Genomic DNA, 18,146 nt, shown 5'->3' with positions numbered 1-18,146 from the left:
CCTTGGGCCAGCCCTGGGCAGGAGGGCTAGGGCTGGCCCTGTGTGCAGGTGAGAGAAGAGGGGCTCGGGCTGGCCCCGCGCTGGCGGGGGTGGGAAGACCTCAGGCTGGCACAAGTGGGAGGCCGTGAGGACTCAGTCTGGTCCCACGCAGGAGTGCAGGGGGTCTTGGGCTGACCCACGTCATGTCCCATATTCCCTCTCGGAGAATTTGGTCATCCTAGTTAATGGAATGTTCACAGGCGTTGGCAGAGAGTCTCTAACCAAATCTGCTGATCATCTGCAAATAGCAGTTTTCAGAGGCTTATATCTTGGTCAAAATTGGGTGGATTTTCCTGGGGAGAACAAAAGGCATTTCTCTAACTCAAGGACCATCCTCCCAACAAATGTAAAGTTCTTCTTTCAAACCTTGGGGGAGATAGCGCTCTTCAAAGAAACCATCGGAAAAAACTATAGCTCTGCAAAACAACCTATTTTTTACTAGCATTGTACTCGGAAACAGCGGAGCCATTTTGGTCGAAATAAAAAACAATCAGCTTAAGGCAGAGATCAAGCATGGAAAATCTCAGCCCGAACAGTTAGTTTGGTTAAATGAATAAGCAACTGAGAACTGGCTGATAGAGTTTTAGGCATCACAACTATCTCTGCTAATAGTTTGTGGCTATTCGTCTAACCTTTTCAGTGTGGCGAACTCCTGTTTGTCCACCAATGCCCAAGCCACCAGCCCCCTCTCAGCTGTCTCACCAGTTGGAGTTGAGGTCCCCAGTCCCTCCCGAAATACTCCCAATTTCCAGCTATTCTCCAGGTGGAAATTATTCTGAATACCATGTTCTGGATCTCAATCTCACTGTATACATTAACTATTAATTATTCTACTAGTAACACTTCAAAAGGTGTCAAGGGGTGACTTGATTAGTCTGTAAGTGTCTACAGGGGGAACAGATATATAATAATGGGCTCTTCAACTTAGCAGAGAAAGGTATAACACAATCCAGTGTCTGGAATCCGAAGCTAGACAAATTCAGACAGAAAATAAGGCATAAATCTTGAACCGTGAAAGTAATTAACCATTGTAACAATTTACCCAGGGCAATGGTGGATTCTCCGTCACTGACCATTTTTAAAGCAAGATTGAATCTTTTTCTTAAAGAGATACCATGGGAATTATTTTGGGGATGTTCTCTGTCCTGCTATACAGGAGGTCAGACTAGATGATCAGTGGTCCCTTCTGGTCTTGGAATCTGTGGTGGAATAGAAGTCAAATCAAACCAGCAGCTTTTAACTTGATCCTTCAGATATGACCGTGATATTGTAGCGCTGTATATTTTGAATAAAAAGAATCAAATTCCACAGCTGAGGAGCATGGGATATAGTCAGTACATGTGGAACACACCAAGGCCATTTGAAGATGGAAGGAGAGGAGTGAGCTAATGCCAATGAAATGAGAAGAGATGGAATCTTGCAAAGATCAAACTCATGAACTAACCTGAGCCAGTTGCACTCACAAGTGTGTGCTGAAAAGCCCAGCTGCTGAATTCTGTGCCTATTGGAGATGCTGAATTACAACAGCTGGAAGCTGCACTGAAGAAGGATTTACAGGAGCAAAATTGGGATAGATCGCAAATGATTTTCCCCCTCTTCTCCGCACACAGCATACTCGGGACTGGCTGTGACAAATACAGCTTCAGCAATTGGCTTGAAAATCATTCGTTTCTATGGGGTTAGACCAGTAGTTCTCAAACTTTTTGTACTGGTGACCCCTTTCACATGCAAGCCTCTGAGTGCAACCCCCCCTTATAAATTAAAAACACTTTTGAATTAACAACATAATAAATGCTGGATGCAAAGCCGGGTTTGGGGTGGAGACCCCCCATGTAATAACCTCACAGCCCCCTGAGGGGTCCCAACCCCCAGTTTGAGAACCCTTGGGTTAGACTGTGGGAGCAGTGGTTAGAGTCCAGCAATGTTTAATGGTCATTTACCACGCTTTTTTCTCCCATGATTTCAGCAAAGGGGCCATCAAACAGTCTCAGTTGGACACCCAGAAATGTAAGTAGTTCAAAAAACAGGACAAAAATCCATCTTACTTTTCCATTCACTTATTAAAATAAAGTGAGGGGGTTTACAGGGCAAAGATCCTCTTGTCATATGTAAACACCTAAAGGAAAGCAGAAAGACTTTGGGACTGAAAGAATTTATTTGAACAAAGTAGCAGCAAGAGAACGAGTAGTCACTGCTGGGACTTTTTTTAAAAAAAAAAAATTACATGCATGTATGGCCTTTGTTCCTTAGTGATCAACATTTGGCTCAGGAAGTACTGGCAGAATCCACCTTATGAGGATCCAGAATATAATGGGCAATTGGTTTGGATGCTGATAGAATCTGTGTATAAGTGAATTTAGATGCTTGGTCTCCTATGCACAGTGTTAAGCTGGTTATCAAGAAGAAATTGAAGGAACTAAACCCAGGTTGAGTTACAGTATGTTCCTGGTGGGAAATATTTTTAAATGCACCTAGTCATGACAGGACATTCCTGATTCAGAAAGTGTGTGTGTGTGTGTGTGTGTGTGTGTGACCTATTGCCTTTCATTTTTGGAGCTGCTCTTCCTGAACTGGAAGTGTGGTCACAAAACATGCTTGTTTGCTTTTATGTACAATGAAATGGCAAATCATATTTCTTTATTCACTCTAAACACTATTTAGAAAACAAATGTCACTTGCACCTGTTTCCAATTCCAGGTGAGCCACCCCTATTTCAGTCTTTAATTTCAGGGTCTTAGCAACACAATAGAAGAGATGGGGACTTTTTATGTGAAAAGGCTCCTATTTACAGGAGACTATTATTTCTCTAATTCAGTTAAAAAAGGTGGTTTCTCTGAATATTTTACACTTGCTCAAACTCAAGGTTGATGTGATTAAATTATAATTTGAAGACAGTAACCGTTTAAACATACTCCATTTCAGCTCTATACTTCCTCTCTGAACACACTTGAATAACATCTATTTTTTACATTCAGTTTTGTGTATAACAAGAAAAAATTGTAATGGTTAAAAATATGTTGTGTACGTGATTTGCATGGGATGACAAGAGTTAAAGCATGTTTGGCCCTGGTAAGGACCTTCTGCAGAAAAAGGCTTTACATACAAGTTGATAGAATTATTTTAAGTATAACCGACTTCTAATGTGAAGCAAGATTTAGGTCTAACCGTGTAGATATGAGATAATGAGAATACATCTAGGTTAAAGTCAGTTGCTTTAGCCATCATTTACTTTATTTTCCTTTCAGTTTGACATCTCTGTCTATGAAAATTACTACGTGCCCACTGCAATCCTTCCTGAGCCATGCATCAGCCCTATTCTGTCTCAGTGGGAATATTACCGTCTTAAGATACCAAATTTAATATGACAGCTCCTATTGCTGGGAGTAGTACAATTTACATTTTTTCATCCAAAAGCCTCTCATTAAGATTTGTAAAGGGAATAGGAAAATATCCAGTCATTGTGTCTTAACCTTATCATTTGTATAATAATGTTCATTTGGATTCTTGTGTGTCAGTTGCACAGCAAAGCTTTTGCTGATACTCCTGGGGTAAAACAGAGAGACAGCCACGTCTTTCTGGTGTCTCATTCCTGCTTGAACAAAACACAAGCTGTATCCATTTGTGTTTATATAGCAGAGAGATCAGTGTGTATCTGTTGGCCAAATTTTCTCTGCTTTCGCTCTCTGATCATGTCAGTTGACTTAGAGCAAAGCTTTCCATGTGAAAGTCCAATTTGGCTTCTGCCAGCCACCTCCAACTCACTCATGCTGATTTATTTCTGCCATATGGAAACCTGAGCACCGAAACAAGGCTGTCATGCTTGCCAAGCTACTCGCTCCACCCGAGGCAGGGTTCTGCATACACTGGTTGCCCTGTGCACAGGAGTGCTGCTGTTTGCACTCTCTCTGTGCTGTATCGCGTTTCCTTTCTGCCCCCCAGTGCTATTCTCTCCTGTTACACTAATGTTGAACTAGGGAGGTAGTGCTATTTGTTCCCCTCTCTGAGGTACTCTATCTGTAGGATAAGTAAAAAAGCAGCATAGTATTTAAACTGATGTGCTCATGCTCCCCAGTGTCGTGCCTTGAGTCTGCATGAGAATCTGAAATCCATCATTGCCAGAATTAATCTCTTACAAACTTGTGTTTTCCTCTGAGCTTTGGACAGGTATTTGCATTTTCCTAATATGTAGCACACATTTACGGTTAATATCTGATATGGAGCAGAATGTTTAAATGAAAACTAAGATTAAATTGGAAATAAAATATGGATCTTGGAGGTAATACAAATCCATGGACCCCATTAGTAAGGAAATATGTCACTCAAGCCTTTGATCTCAGCTCTATTCTTTATTAACTACAGTTAAAAGAAACATATGAAATGGGATCATGGGAAGCCATGAAGTCTCTCATTTTGACACTGAAGTATGGTGGTTTAAATTCTGCTGTAATGTTGCATGTGGAATAAAGAAAAATTGCATTTTTGTGACATGATTAGGGTATTATAATGGACAGTTATTGCAACGTAAAATCATCACTTTCCAGAACCCAAACCACAATTTATTTGACTAGCCCTTGTGTAAGCGAGGGAATTGTCCCGCTATTGTGGGGAACTTTCCTGGCTTATATGTTACCCTGGTTGAACTGGCTAGCAAAAGGATCTGAGTCCTCACTCCCACTCCCTTTACCCAGAGGCCTGCCTGACCTCGGAGTCTCCCCTTCCACTCTTCTGTGTGGCAGTGTCCTTTTAATCCTGACAAGGCTGGGCCCAGGATTCCTGGGGGGCTCAACACCGAATGTTGTTGTGGTCACTTAGGACAGGGGCCAGGATTACTCTTCCCCACTCTAGACGCTTCCCTGACCCACTGATCATTGCATATAGTTCAAAGGCAATACAATTTATTAAACAGCAATCGATTAAAAAAGTAAGGAAAAAAGGGTAAGGTTAAAGGAAACCAGTAATCCCACTCTGTGGGCATGGGGAAACCAAAACCAGACATGTCTGGAGCATAGGGGAAGTTCAGTCTGTTCCTTACTTGTGCTGCAGGCAGGGCCGTCCCTAGGGGGGTGCGGGGCCTGGGACATTAGAAATTTGGCACCTATCTGCTGGGGGGGGTGCCCCCCCTAGTTCTAGTTCTGCCCTCACTCCACCCCTTCCCCCAAAGCCCCATCTCACCCTGTCTCTTCCCTGCCCAGGTCCACCCCTGAGCGAGCTGCGCCCTGGCTCCTTGCCCCCAGCACCTCCTGACTCCGCGTAACAGCTGATCCGTGGTAGGCGCTGGGAGGGAGGGAGAGGTGCTGATTGGTGGGACCTGCTGGGGGAGTGGGAGGTTCTGGTAGGGGGCCTCCTTGCCTCCCTGCCCGCATGCCATTAGCCTCCCTACCCCGCTTGCCCTCCTGCCTTGCCTCCCAGCCCGTGGGGTCTGGGGCGGTCGCCCTGATTTGCTGTACCCAAGGGACAGCTCTGGCTTCAGGCATGCCGCAGGTCAGACGCTTGCTCTGGCAGTGGCCACACACCCTCAGCCTCTAGGTGGCAGTGCCCTTCCCCCCAGCGTCAGCTCCTCTGTCGGGGTTATGAATAAGGCCCTACCAAATTCACAGCCATGAAAACCACATCACAGACTGTGAAATCTGGCTTCCCCCCCGTGAAATCTGGTCTTTTGTGTGCTTTTCCCTATACAATACAGATTTTGTGGGGGGAGACCAGTATTTCTCCATTTGGGGATCCTGACCAAAAAGGGAGTTGCAGGGGGGTCAAGAGGTTATTTTAGGGGGCTCGTGGTATTGCCACCCTTACTTCTGCGCTGCCTTCAGAGCTGGGTGGCTGGAGAGCGGCGGCTGTTGGCTGGGTGCCCAGCTCTGAAGGCAGCCCCCCGCCAGCAGCAGCGCAGAAGTAAGGGTAGCAGTACCACAACCCCCCACCCGCACTGCCACCCGGTAACCTTGCAGTCTCTCCACAGCTCCTTTTTGGGTCAGGACCTCTACAATTACAACACTTACATTTCAGGTTTAAAAAGCTGAGATCATGAAATTTACCATTTTAAAAATCCTATGACCATGAAATTGACCAAAATGGATTGTGAATTTGGTAGGGCCCTAGTTATGATCCCTCTCCAAGTCCAGCCTGCAAGACCCCTCGGCTGGCAGCTTCTCCCTGCACTGGGCCCTCTGCTAGCGTCCCTCTTGTGCTTCCCAGCTGCTCACTGCATCTGGCTCTGGACTGCTCCAGCTCCACTGTGCTTCAGTGCTGCTGTTGCTCCGCTCCCTGGACTGCTGCTGGGGCTCTCGCTCTGCGCTCTCCTTAGCTCAGCCCTTCTGGCCAGGCAGCTCCAGCTCAGGTGGAGTACGGGACCCCGTGCTCCAGACTCCCTCATTGGCCTGCCTGTCTTGTCAGTCAGGCTGCTGGCCTGAGTGTTGGCCTCTCCCCATTGGCCCTGGGGACTGTCAGACTCAGGGTCTTGATATCTCATTGGCCCTTCCCCTTTCTTTTGGTACTGGGAGAGGGCCAACCAAAAAAACACGTAAGTTTCCGTGAGGGGCCAACAATCCCCTTACATTTGTATAATTTTTTTGTTAAATTAACTTATTGGGTGAATGGGGCACTTTTGTGGGTTTTTTTTGTTTTGTTTGTTTTTAAGGCATCTTAGACTTTCCTCTGTATGATTTCTTCCTTCACCACCACCAGATCATATTAGAATTCTTGGTCTTGATCTCATCTGAAATAATCTAAATCAGTGGTTCTCAAACTTTTGTACTGGTGACCCCTTTCACACAGCAAGCGTCTGAGTGTGATTTCCCCCCCCCCCTTATGAATTAAAAACACTTTTTAATATATTTAGCACCATTATAAATGCTGGAGGCAATGTGGGGTCTGGGGTGGAGGCTGACAGCTTCCCCCCCGCCCCCCTGTATAATAACCTCGTGACCCCCTGACGGGTCCCGACCCCCAGTTTGAGAACCCCTGATGTAAATTGAAATGAAATGCTTTATTTGTTTATTATGGTTGCAAATGGGACTCCTGGAAAGTGTAGATTTAACATGTTACCGAAGATTTCAGGCCTGGGAGTGGAAGGAGAAACCTCAGTATTAGCTGATAATGAATCACTGCTCATAATCTGTTGTTCTGTTGCCCCTTGGAGACTGAAACTGATGAGAAGCCTAGCACTTAAATTCTTGTAGTCTGGGTGGGGACAATATTAGTGCAGTTAAGAAACCTTCACTACTGATCTCAACTCTTCTCTTTGCGTTACTTGGGAAGGAGACAAGCATCTTTCTGCTATGGTGGTGTTATGGTATTGGATTCTGATGTTGTAAATGTGATGCAATCTCTCTCTTGGCCACTTCTTCGGTCATTTATTTATTAGTGGGTAGCAGATGGTAGGGTTAGGGGAAATATCCAAGTGTCTGTAAGTGGTACATGGAAGGGGGAGTGTGAAAGAGCAGGTAGTCTGTCTCTTTGCCCTATTTCTCTCTTGTAGTGTGGTTTTGTTTGTTTTGTTTGATTTGATTTTTTTCAAGAAGCAGGTTTGGCACTCCCCTCTCAGATCCTTGTGTGATGCTTAAGTCCACAGTGGAACACTGTCAGTTCCTTACAGGAGACACCATGTTTTATATATCTAATCTAGCCACACCTTCCTTAAGGGCGATAATGCTGTGGCTACCCAAGGACATTCTGCTGCTTGGATTTCAACCATTAGATGCTCATCCTTTCTTGTTAAAGGTCTTCAGTGTCAACACACTTCTCCTAAAATCTTCTTGAGTATTTAATTTGAAATTAGGCCATTTCTGAGATTGAGCTGGGATGTCTTTCCCATGCACACAGACCTATTCTGTAGGATCTCACTGGTGCTAAGGGTTCCCTTCGGGCTGTCAGTAGTATGCTGTGTGTGTATGCCAGGAGCTTCACAAGGTTCTACTTTGTGGGTGTACGGTGATCTAATTTTCATTGTTGTAGACATGGGGTGCGAGGGTGGAGGCATGTATATCTCACTGAATAAGGAAGGTTTCAGATCATTTATTTTTTCAGGCATGCCATTTTCTAACTACAAAGTGTTGTTTTTCTTCCAGATGACCGGGTTGATCAGCGAACCTGCCTTATCTGTGGAGACAGAGCTACAGGTCTGCACTATGGTATCATCTCCTGTGAAGGCTGCAAAGGGTTTTTCAAAAGGAGCATTTGCAACAAGCGGGTTTACAGATGCAGTCGAGACAAGAACTGTGTCATGTCACGCAAACAGCGAAACAGATGCCAGTATTGCAGGCTGCTCAAGTGCCTCCAGATGGGGATGAATCGGAAAGGTAAAGAGAATTAAGCTTCTTTAATTGTTTAGTGTGCACACACAGGGCAGGACATTGCAGCAAGTTCCTCTGTGTGACAGAAGCCACCTCTTTCTGTGAGAGGGTAGAAAGATTTCTTCTTTGGTTTGAGTTTTCAATACCTTCAAAACATAACATTTTGGTTTTCTTTAAGCAGTCAGTTAAAAACTAACAAGAATAACTCTCTCTGCTCCCACAGGGGACTGGGTATCCCCTTCACTTATAATTTTGGTTTGGCGCAAAAGACAGTATTGATTCAGTTTAGTAACAGTGTTTGCTGTGCTCTGGGAATCTGTGCTGGATGTGGACAGTACCTGTCAAACTATTCTACTGAGCTGCTTTGACACTACTGTATCATATTGTCCTTTCTAGTGACACTACACACTGGTGTCTGATTGAGGAGGCATTTTCATTTTTACTCCCGGTTTTCAGGGGTTTATCATGTTCCCCAAACTACTTTTCTGGGGTGAAAGTTTTCAAACCTTCTCATTTTAGAGGTAAGCTTTTTGAGAGACTGTTATCTTATTTGACCACTCGAAGGGTGAGAAATTTGTGATTTGCCTATTAACAGAAAAGGCAAATATAGGCATGCTTTTGTGTTAAGCAGGTAGGGAAGATTAATCCAACTCAAGCAATTAATTTCCTCCCTACTTAAATGTAGAGCTCTGCTCAGGATCCACACCCAATTCACATCCTCCAAGATCAACTGCGATCCGGTATGCAATCTGCTAGCTGTCTTTTACCTGTGTCTGCATCTGCAGCAGCAAGCCATCTCATAGGGGTTGGGGGTGGGGACAAGTCAGTGCAACGGTAGGGACTGGGGGTAAGGGGCAGAATCTCGAGAAGACAGCACGGTGTGGGCAGAGGGATGGGGCATCGCATCGCATGCTGCTCCCGGGGACTCACAAGCGATGGCACACGGCAGCAGCACTGTGTGTTCCATCACAGAGGGGCAGAGGGATGGAGATGGGGCCCTGCCTTCTCCAATCCGCATGGCTGGGGGCGGGCCCTGCTGCCCAGGAGCCGGCAGGCCAGACCCGGGACTGGGAGCGCAGCCAGTGCTGCCGGGCCGGGTTATGGTGGGGATGCTGGCGCTGCCTGAAGGGCCTGAGCTGCTGGACAAGAAGCCGCACAGCGAGCGGGTGCCGCCCAGCCCTGGCTGCTGGCCCTGAGTGCAATATGCCCCCTGGCTGCCCGAGCTGGACATCACAGGCCAGGGGCCGCCGGTGAGTAGAGCCCTTTGCTGTTGTATCTGCATCCGATCTACTATCTGCAAGAATGGTCTGCGGATATCCGCAGATTTGCAGGGCTCTACTTAAATGTCTTTTGTGCGTTCTGTGGGAATTCAGTTCTCATCTCCTGCCTTAAATTTTAGGGAAGAGAGGCTAGTGTAGACCAGGCCTGTGTGTGCTTGCTCCAAACCAGTTCTGTCAAAAAACCTATGGAGTTGCAACGGCGGGGGGGTGGCGGGGATTGAGAGCTGACACCATTTTAAAAATGGGAATTAAAGTTGTTTACCATGATCAGCTACTCAGTGAGGGTAACAGTGCAGCACCCTCCTTGCATGTTGTCTTTCACTTTTGAATCTGTGCCAGCTCGTTTATGCCGTGCAAAGGAAACCTGAGTTTGTGCCTCCATTACTAGAATTGGAAAACTGACTTGTGCCAAGATTGATTTTTAAAACGTAACCAAACATGACGTCCTAGCAAGGACAAATGTTTTTGGAAAGGGTAGGGGAAGGGACTTTTACTACAGCTACCATTTGCTGGAGTACTCCTCCTTGAAACAGCTTTAAATAGCCCTTTAAAAAATCCTTGGAGACCACAGAAAGGCCTTGAAAGTTAGGGACAGGAAAAGATTTCACGGACATCAGGAATGCCTGACTTTTAATCACAGGCCATAGTTGGACCCTTCCTCAATCATCCCCCAAAGAATGTGTCCTCTTACACTTGGAACTTTCTTCATGAGGTGGCTCTTATATCATAATAGTTCATTAATAGTCTACCACTTTTCTGCCAGGTACAGTTTCACCAAGCAGGGTGATGCAAAGTAGGAGCTCTGCTCTTTTAATTTGGGGAGCTCTGTCATATAATCTCCTTAGGTAGATCAAGTTTGGAACACACTGATCAGTTTGAAAACCTGTTGTATTAGCTTCTTCTTCAGTCAGATGTGATTGCCTCTCTACTACTGAGGAGAAAATCCATTTGTTTTAGTTCGTGTGGTAGCTTACTGCCTTTGTATCATATAGCTATTAAACTAGTTGTGGAATGGCCACAGAAATGACGGTCCAAAAACTGACCTAGTCAGTGAAGGGAGAGGAGTTACGGGTGACAGTTTTATAATGGAATATTCAGTTGAGACATTGTCTGTGAAAAGACCTAAAGTAAATCTTTGTTATATTTCCTTTCATCTGAACACTGACAGAAGCAATGGGTCTAAAATGCAATGCAGCATCAGATAATATGGTTGTCATTTTGATCAAGGGATGACTGGTGTGTGGTTAAATGGGCCATGCAGGGTTTTTGTAATCTAGGGTGCGCACATGATGCGGGCTTTTAATTTAAATAGAAAAGTGCTCTTGTAAAGAAGTTTTAATGTGGTTAATTAGCCCATCAACTCCCTGTTTTAACTTGACAAGGATTGTTTTTACTCTTCCCTGGAATGAAAAACTGATTTTTAAAAACTAACCTTCCTAGTTTGATTTTGGTATGCATTTGTGTTCACTGGCGCACCAACATTTTGACCATTTAAATCCTTGGCAATGTGGCCTCCTAAACTTTTTAAAAGCAGATTTTTTTTTAGCTTAGCAACAACAAACAGGAAATTTGAGTAGAACGAGGTGAAGCTGTAATAGTGATTGTTCAGGCTTGCTCCTTTGATATGCATAGAGGGTATTAGGCCTCAGAAGGCAAATGAGTAGTCCTTGTGGGAAAAGCTGTTTCCTGGATTCAGAAGCAGAAATGTCATTTCTTTTAAACCCAACTATTAATTCTCCTAAGACTTTGTTATCACGAATGTGAAAGCCATCACCAAATCCATTCTTAGATGTTCTTACAGAATATGTTATACAGTCACTAAACCCAGAGCTCCACAAATACTGTTTTATAGTGAAACTTCATTACAGTAAATGGTGTTTGAGATGAGATGAAAAAAATGATGCCCTGACCATTTGTGCTCATAAAAGATCCAAGGGCATTGTGCTCAGTGGGAACAAGGGTTAGGCCTGGCTAAATTTAAACTTGGAGAATTGTGTTCTGAATGATCAAAACTCCCCAGGGTTGGAGAAATGGTCGCTTTACTTTTCCTGGTTGGTGTGCTTTGCCTCCTACCTTCTTGTAGATGTTATGATAATGCTGAGTCTATTGGTGAGAGGCCCTTGCCACACCAGAAATGCACCACCTTCCCCTAGCAGTTGTCAGAGACATTATCAAAACCGTACAGTAATCTATTCTTTAAATATCGACCCACAAAAGTTTAAATCTCCACTGCTCCTTGAGTGGCCAATGGGGGATTACTGTGAAGTGATGCAGGCCTCATTTCTGCTAGCTCCCCTTTCCCTGGACTGACTACATTCCAAGTCTCTGCCCTGCAATGAAAGCTGGAGTCCCAGTTTTCAGTGGGCTCCGGTAAATTCCGGGAATTCTTTAATCTGCCGTTGTACATAGGGAGTACATAGGGGAGGCTTTAGCTGCTGCTCGTTCAGAAGGAAACAGCGACATCTCCTGGCCACTGCTCAGGCATACCACAGTGAAAAAGACTAGTTTTCCTTTCTTTCCTTCCTTCTCCTGGGAAACTCCATTAATTAATCTCACTGAAGAGCAAAGTCAAATAGCTAGGGCTTTTTCTGTAGATGAAAACCCAGATGTTCTTTTAGAATGGTAAAAAAAAAAAAAAAAGGGTGACTGGTGGTAACATTATTTATAGCTGTTCACAATGCTCCAGGCTGGATGGCTTTTCAGTTGTGTGTATAAAAAAATAAATAAATTTTAAACTGGGGGGGTTTCCAAACAAGACCTGTGTAACTTATCAACTCACCATCTTCAAAGATCTTTGTGGCTCAGATGTGTTGTTATATGGCTATTGGGTGGACAGGAAAGTTGCTCATTTTTTTTACCCCAGTAGGTACCAAGTTTCAAGCATAATTTCACAGTGGTTTATTTTCTGTCCTCATTGGCCAGAAAAAAAGTTATAGCATGATTGGTCCACAAATATATTTCACAACCATGTTTAAACGTATCTTTTTGTAGGGTCGACAGGCCCCTTAGCATTCAGCTTACAAGGAGTCCAACTTGCCATTTCTCTCCAGAAGAGCCTTTGACAGGGCCTGGTAACCAAGACAGGTAGTGCAGGAATGCTTGGAGAGCAGCCTGTTCTAGCATCAAGCATTTTCTAGCATGTAAGTCATGAAAGAAATGTTACACAGGTTAACAGAACTGTCCCCACCATGTGACCCATCACCAAACATCACGTCTACAGGCATTACAGAACTGGGAGCACTTCACAAGGGGTAACAAAAATCTCTCAAAAATCCCACTTGAAAACATACTAAATAAATGACGTTTCTAAGCATGATTTAAAAAAAAAAAAACCTTGAGGCAGGCAAAGCACCTTGTAATTACTATTGCGTAAAGAAAGGGGGAGCCCAAAATAGGGGTGCTGAACAGCAAAAAGGACTGCTGCTGCCAGGTGTGCAGCATCTCTGCAGATGTCTGCATAAAGTAGTATCGGTGAGTACAAAGTATGGGGCTTGCATCAGCTAGAGCCCTGATCTGGATTACACCTTTGCTATGAAAATCAGATAAGCAAACAAAATGAAGAGGAAGATCCCGTTCAGTGACTGAGTGTTCAGGGTAAGCGTTACAATTCAGTGCTGCGGGTGGACAGAATAGGCCCAAGAGCACAGGAGGTTGTAGGAGGTGTTCGCTCATTTGGAGACTGTAGTTGCTCTTCTGGTTGCACATGCCTATTTTGAAGGATGGCTGGCAGCTTGTCAAACCAGTTCAGCAGGGAGGTGGGCAGTGCTGGAGTGACAGGGCATGCTGTAAAACACAGACCCCATGTGTGTGATGCTAGCTCCTAGGCATCCTTCAGGCATTCTGTATTTCATTAACGCAGCCTGGTTTTACGGGGCTGTGGATGGAATCTTCTCCCTCCTGAGGCTAATGAAGAATGCTGCTGCTGCCTCCTCGCCTGAGTGCCAGTCCGCAGGCTGCCCAGCCAGAGGTGATGCCCTTTTATCTGTACAGCTTTGGCTGTGGTAGCTTCTCCCTTGCCTTGTGGTTCAGGCTGCAGATGGGCCTCTCAAGCCTTGGAAGTCAGGTAGGCTTGACAGCTCGAGCTGGATCCTGAGCCTCAATGTCCCACACTATTGTTCTTAGGTCTCTAGCTCAAGCCCCGCAAGTGTGAGTCTCTCTGCCCTGGTTGCGAGGCCTGCTCCGAGCTGCAGGGTGAACATACCTTGAAGTCATCTCACCGATGAAGTGCACTGAAGAATGAAAACGTTGGAGAACCCCTGTTGAAACAGTGACTTGCTACTGGGAGTCACTAGGCTTCCCTGGGATTATTTGTACTGGGGCTGAAGTTTATCCTTGGATTTTTTTTATATATATATTTTTAATTTTTTTACTCCTGCCCCCTTACTGTGCACTGCTGCATGAGTCATTCATCAGCTCCTGCAGAGGGAGGGTGAGGGTACCCCACAGCAGTCAGAGGCTGCTTTGCGCCTGGGATGAGTCGTCTTCCACGTTGAGCTGTGTCTACGGTGGGTGGCCAGGAAAGGGATTGTGACCTATGTGTCGATTCTCAGGATACTCGGGACTAAGAGTCATCTTGTTTCACCCCCTCCCTCCAGCCTGAGGGAGTCTTGCTTATGCCTAACGGGCTGTCAGTTCCATGACAGCACCACCTGTCAGTCACTCAAGCACACTCCTCTGGGCTATGCCAGCTCTTACCTTGCCTTACAATATGTGCACTCCAGTCCTTGAGTCCCTTTGAAGCATTTCCCTGTAGTGGTCAGCGACTCATCCGCTGAACACTCACAGAAATACCAGATCTGCAGCCCCAAAGAACAGTGTACACCATAGGTGCAGTTTGACTTATATATTTGGACGGGGGGAAGCACCAGTCAGGCCAACAGGGCTGCTCATCTGGGAGCAAATTTCACGCCTGCCTGAGGCTTGCAGTTTGGGGGACAACGCCCCCCCCCCCAAACTACACCCATGGTGTATGCACCCTTTTGTATGATTTGACTCCGGATAAGCACCTTGATCACAGCACTGAGATATGTTTCTGGTGAAAACAAGAATGTTTGTTGTCAAAAAGTCAGGATTCAAGCGATAGTAAGTATGAATAGTGGAAACAAATGGTGATTACATATAAAACAAAATTGTAGCATGCTTTCTAGGGACTAAAGTTAACTAACAGTCTAACCTCCTGGCTAAAAAGTTTTATCTCATCCCCAAAGTGCCTTGCAGTGTTTCAATCAAGACTGGATGAGATTTCATTTTCAATTATGTAAACACGCTGTCCATTTGCTTCCTACATGCAGGATATGGGGATGCCCCTTTTTGCCTTCTACTTGAATTCCCCAATGTTCATTGTCTGTCCTCAGAGACAGGATAACCACCTGTGGTTTTTTCCTCTGCGCTGCTTCCCTGTTGATTTTCACATCTCTCCATTGACTTTGTATATAAATGAGTGTTAGCTCGCAGTGCTTAATTTGCATCCTAACAGAGAGACAGGTAAATAAACACCTCTTGTCTAGTTTTCGCCTCTGCTGGAGACTCAGACCTTTGTATGGGCTCTAGGAGCCTGTTTTTTGTCTATATATGTAATTTCATACAATGTCAGTACGTACATTTCAGTGTGATACTAACGACCAGCATTATTGATCTTTCACTAAAGACCTCACGTGACATTCTGTGGTAAACCAGAATGTACCTACCAGAATCAGGGCATTCCTGGAACCTCCTTGCCAGCATAAAAGGGTTATTGGGTCACAATTTCACAAATTTAAGAGGGGCTTCAGCTGGAAGAATAAGCAGCAGGAGCAGCTGAAATCTTTTGGCACAATGGTCCTTTTCCCATGCAGGATTTCCCTGGTAATAGAAGAAAGTGGGGTTGTGGGAGAATAGAGAAAACACCAAATAGAGGTGAAACTAGCTCTAAATTGAATACAATTGAGACTTTCTATAAATGGTTTGTGAGCCTTTAAGAAATGAAGCCTCACTATTTAGAAGCCTTTCAAAGGGCTTCCTCCTTTTGGAATAAAACTCCTTACCTAGTCGAACAGCTAGGATTTCAAGTCACTGGTTCACATACAGGCAACTTGTAAAGTGTGTCCTTTCCATGTTCTGTGGTGTCTTGAGGAGACCTTACCCTGTGCAATAGCAGGGATGGAAGCCTCTTGTCTTTTGTGCTGTCTGCAGCCTCAACACTAGAGGGAATCAGTTAACACTCTGAAAGGACCCTGGTTTAATCCAGAGAGGTGTTTGCTATTGGTTTTGTGCACAGTGCATAGGCCAGAGGTGGGCAAACTATGGTCTGTGGGACCGTCCTGCCCGGCCCCTGAGCTCCTGGCCCGGGAGGCTCGCGCCCAGCCCCTCCCCTGTTGTCTGCCCTCCCACACAGCTACGCTGGCAGTGCTCTGGGTGGCGGGGCTGCACGCTCATGCAGGACAGTATGGCAGCATGTCTGGTTCCGGCCTGGTGGTGCGGCGGCCAGACATGCTGCTCTGAGCGGCATGATAAGGGGGCTGGGGGGGTTGTTAAGGGGCAGGGGGTCCTGGGGGGCAGTCAGGGGGAGGTTGGATGGGGCGGAGGTTTGGGGGGGGCGGTCGGGGAGCGGGGGGGGGTTAGATAGGGGGTTGGGTCCTGGGGGGGCAGTTAGGGGCAGGGGTTCCGGGAGGGGGTGTTCAGGGGACAAGGAGTAGGGGGGTTGGATGGGTTGGGGGTTTTCAGGGGGACAGGCAGGGGGCGGGAAGTGGGAGGAGGCGGATAGGGGGCCGCGGCCAGCCTGTTTTGGGAGGCACAGCCTTCCCTACCCGGCCCTCCATACTGTTTCGCACCTGGATGTGGCCATCGGGCCAGAAAGTTTGCCCACCACTGGCATAGGCGTATACATCCCAGTACTAGTGAAGGGGGGACACACCCTGCTGTGGAGAACATTGCTACTTCAACCAGTTCTCATTAGTGGTACAGTGGGGTGCTTTCCTTTTATCATCTCTTGAATTTTCAGGCAGTTGGTGGTGATATGGTACTTTTTCATTTCTACATCACCTTTCACTTGAGGATCTGCAGTGGCTATATAAATATTACTTAAATCTCTGATTGCCCTTGTCAGCCAAGTAAATATTTTTGTGGTTCACATTGCAAGTGGGAATCTCAATACATACTACACAGCCTCTCCTTTCCCCCGGGGGGAAATACACGTGAGCTGCCTTAATTAACAAAATAAAACTCCGATTCAATGTCTCTCTAGACAACAGGCGATTTCCTGCAGGCCAGGTGTTCTCTGTGTAATAGCATTCCAGAATGCGAAAGAACAGTGGTGTTCCTAACCAGCGTTTGGCTCTTTCCTTTCAGCAATCAGAGAAGATGGCATGCCAGGAGGCAGGAACAAAAGTATTGGACCTGTCCAGGTAAGCGTATTTTCACTTTCCCTAGTGCAGTGCTCTTCAGTTTCTGTACTGTTTGTTAGCCTTTAATCACATGACACCAGAGCACATTTGTACAAAGACACCATCATGCTACTTCAGGAAACGGGGAAGGTGACCGAGTCGTTAAGGCTTTGAAGGGGAGAAAACATTGCTATCCTGCCGGGAGGCTGCATATGCTCAGAGCGTCCCTTGACATCATTTCTGCTGCCTCTAACTGCCGCATGAGGCACAGTCGTGGACAACACACCCTAGGAGAAGGGGTTGAGTTGGAGTTGGGGGGTATGTAGGTGTTTCAGGACTGCCTTGAATGTGCTGGATATTTCTCTTTAGGATCTGTGTTGGCTGCTGCACCGCAGAACCCAGGACGGTTACTTAACATCTCAAGGCTCTATGCCATGGAAGCAACCAGGCCCAAGATTTAGGCCTGAATTAATTTGGTGACAATCTTCCAGCCAGCCCCGTGTCATTAAGGATGCATTCCATTTAGGCAGCAGATTTGTAAATAAAGCCCTGATCTTGCGTGGCCCTAGAGACATAACCTGTAACCCACTGGGGCCATGTCATCAGCTGGCTACATGAATAAAATGACAATCTCTAAACTACTTGATCAGACTGTAGGAAACCTTCTGTCCTTCGTAAGTCAGGACAAGCACTTCAATCCCTGCAAAGCTCCCAGTAAATCTTGCAGTGTCCATACCACAATTTCTTAAGTTGTTGCAAGTGGGGTACCCAATAAATGTCTTCCTGATTGATGGGGCAGCATGTCTGGAGATGTCTTATAAAATGCTAGGTAATTTGGCACAATAGCTTCTCCTGAACAAGTGAGAAATGATTTGCCATTTTCCAGCCTGCAGCAAGAAACACTATTTTAAAAATACTATTTATTTTAATAATATAGAAAGAGCCTTACATGACACTGTCCATGGCTGTGCATCTATGAAAATCTCTACTCACTACAGCACAGAACTGGAGTGGACGGGAAGGAAAGGAAATATGGTCTGTATACAAAAAAAAAAAGAGGAGAAAAATATCTGAGTAATACTGATCCCAGCCCAGCTGCTGCTTCTGGAATATTAATTCCAAATTTCGCAGTTCACCTCTCCAGACACATGCAGTTAAATCATAGGGAAATGCTGTGG

At 45.6% G+C, this 18,146-nt stretch overlaps 1 protein-coding gene across 4 annotated transcripts in view; it reads left to right on the top strand.

The window, feature by feature from the left end:
- The window catches only part of NR6A1 (nuclear receptor subfamily 6 group A member 1), a 194,038-nt gene that overhangs the window by 154,151 nt on the left and 21,741 nt on the right, over positions 1-18,146 (top strand). For all 4 annotated transcript variants that reach the window (XM_084650162.1, XM_084650161.1, XM_084650164.1 and 1 more), the window contains 2 exons: positions 8,103-8,333; positions 16,934-16,989. In XM_084650162.1, the coding sequence (XP_084506288.1) occupies positions 8,103-8,333; positions 16,934-16,989 (287 nt within the window). The remainder of the gene's footprint in view (positions 1-8,102; positions 8,334-16,933; positions 16,990-18,146) is intronic.

Source organism: Lepidochelys olivacea, assembly GCF_965140295.1.
Source record: "Lepidochelys olivacea isolate rLepOli2 genome assembly, chromosome: 16".
In the NCBI taxonomy this organism is placed as follows: domain Eukaryota; kingdom Metazoa; phylum Chordata; order Testudines; family Cheloniidae; genus Lepidochelys; species Lepidochelys olivacea.
This window is presented reverse-complemented; position numbering and strand designations above follow the sequence as displayed.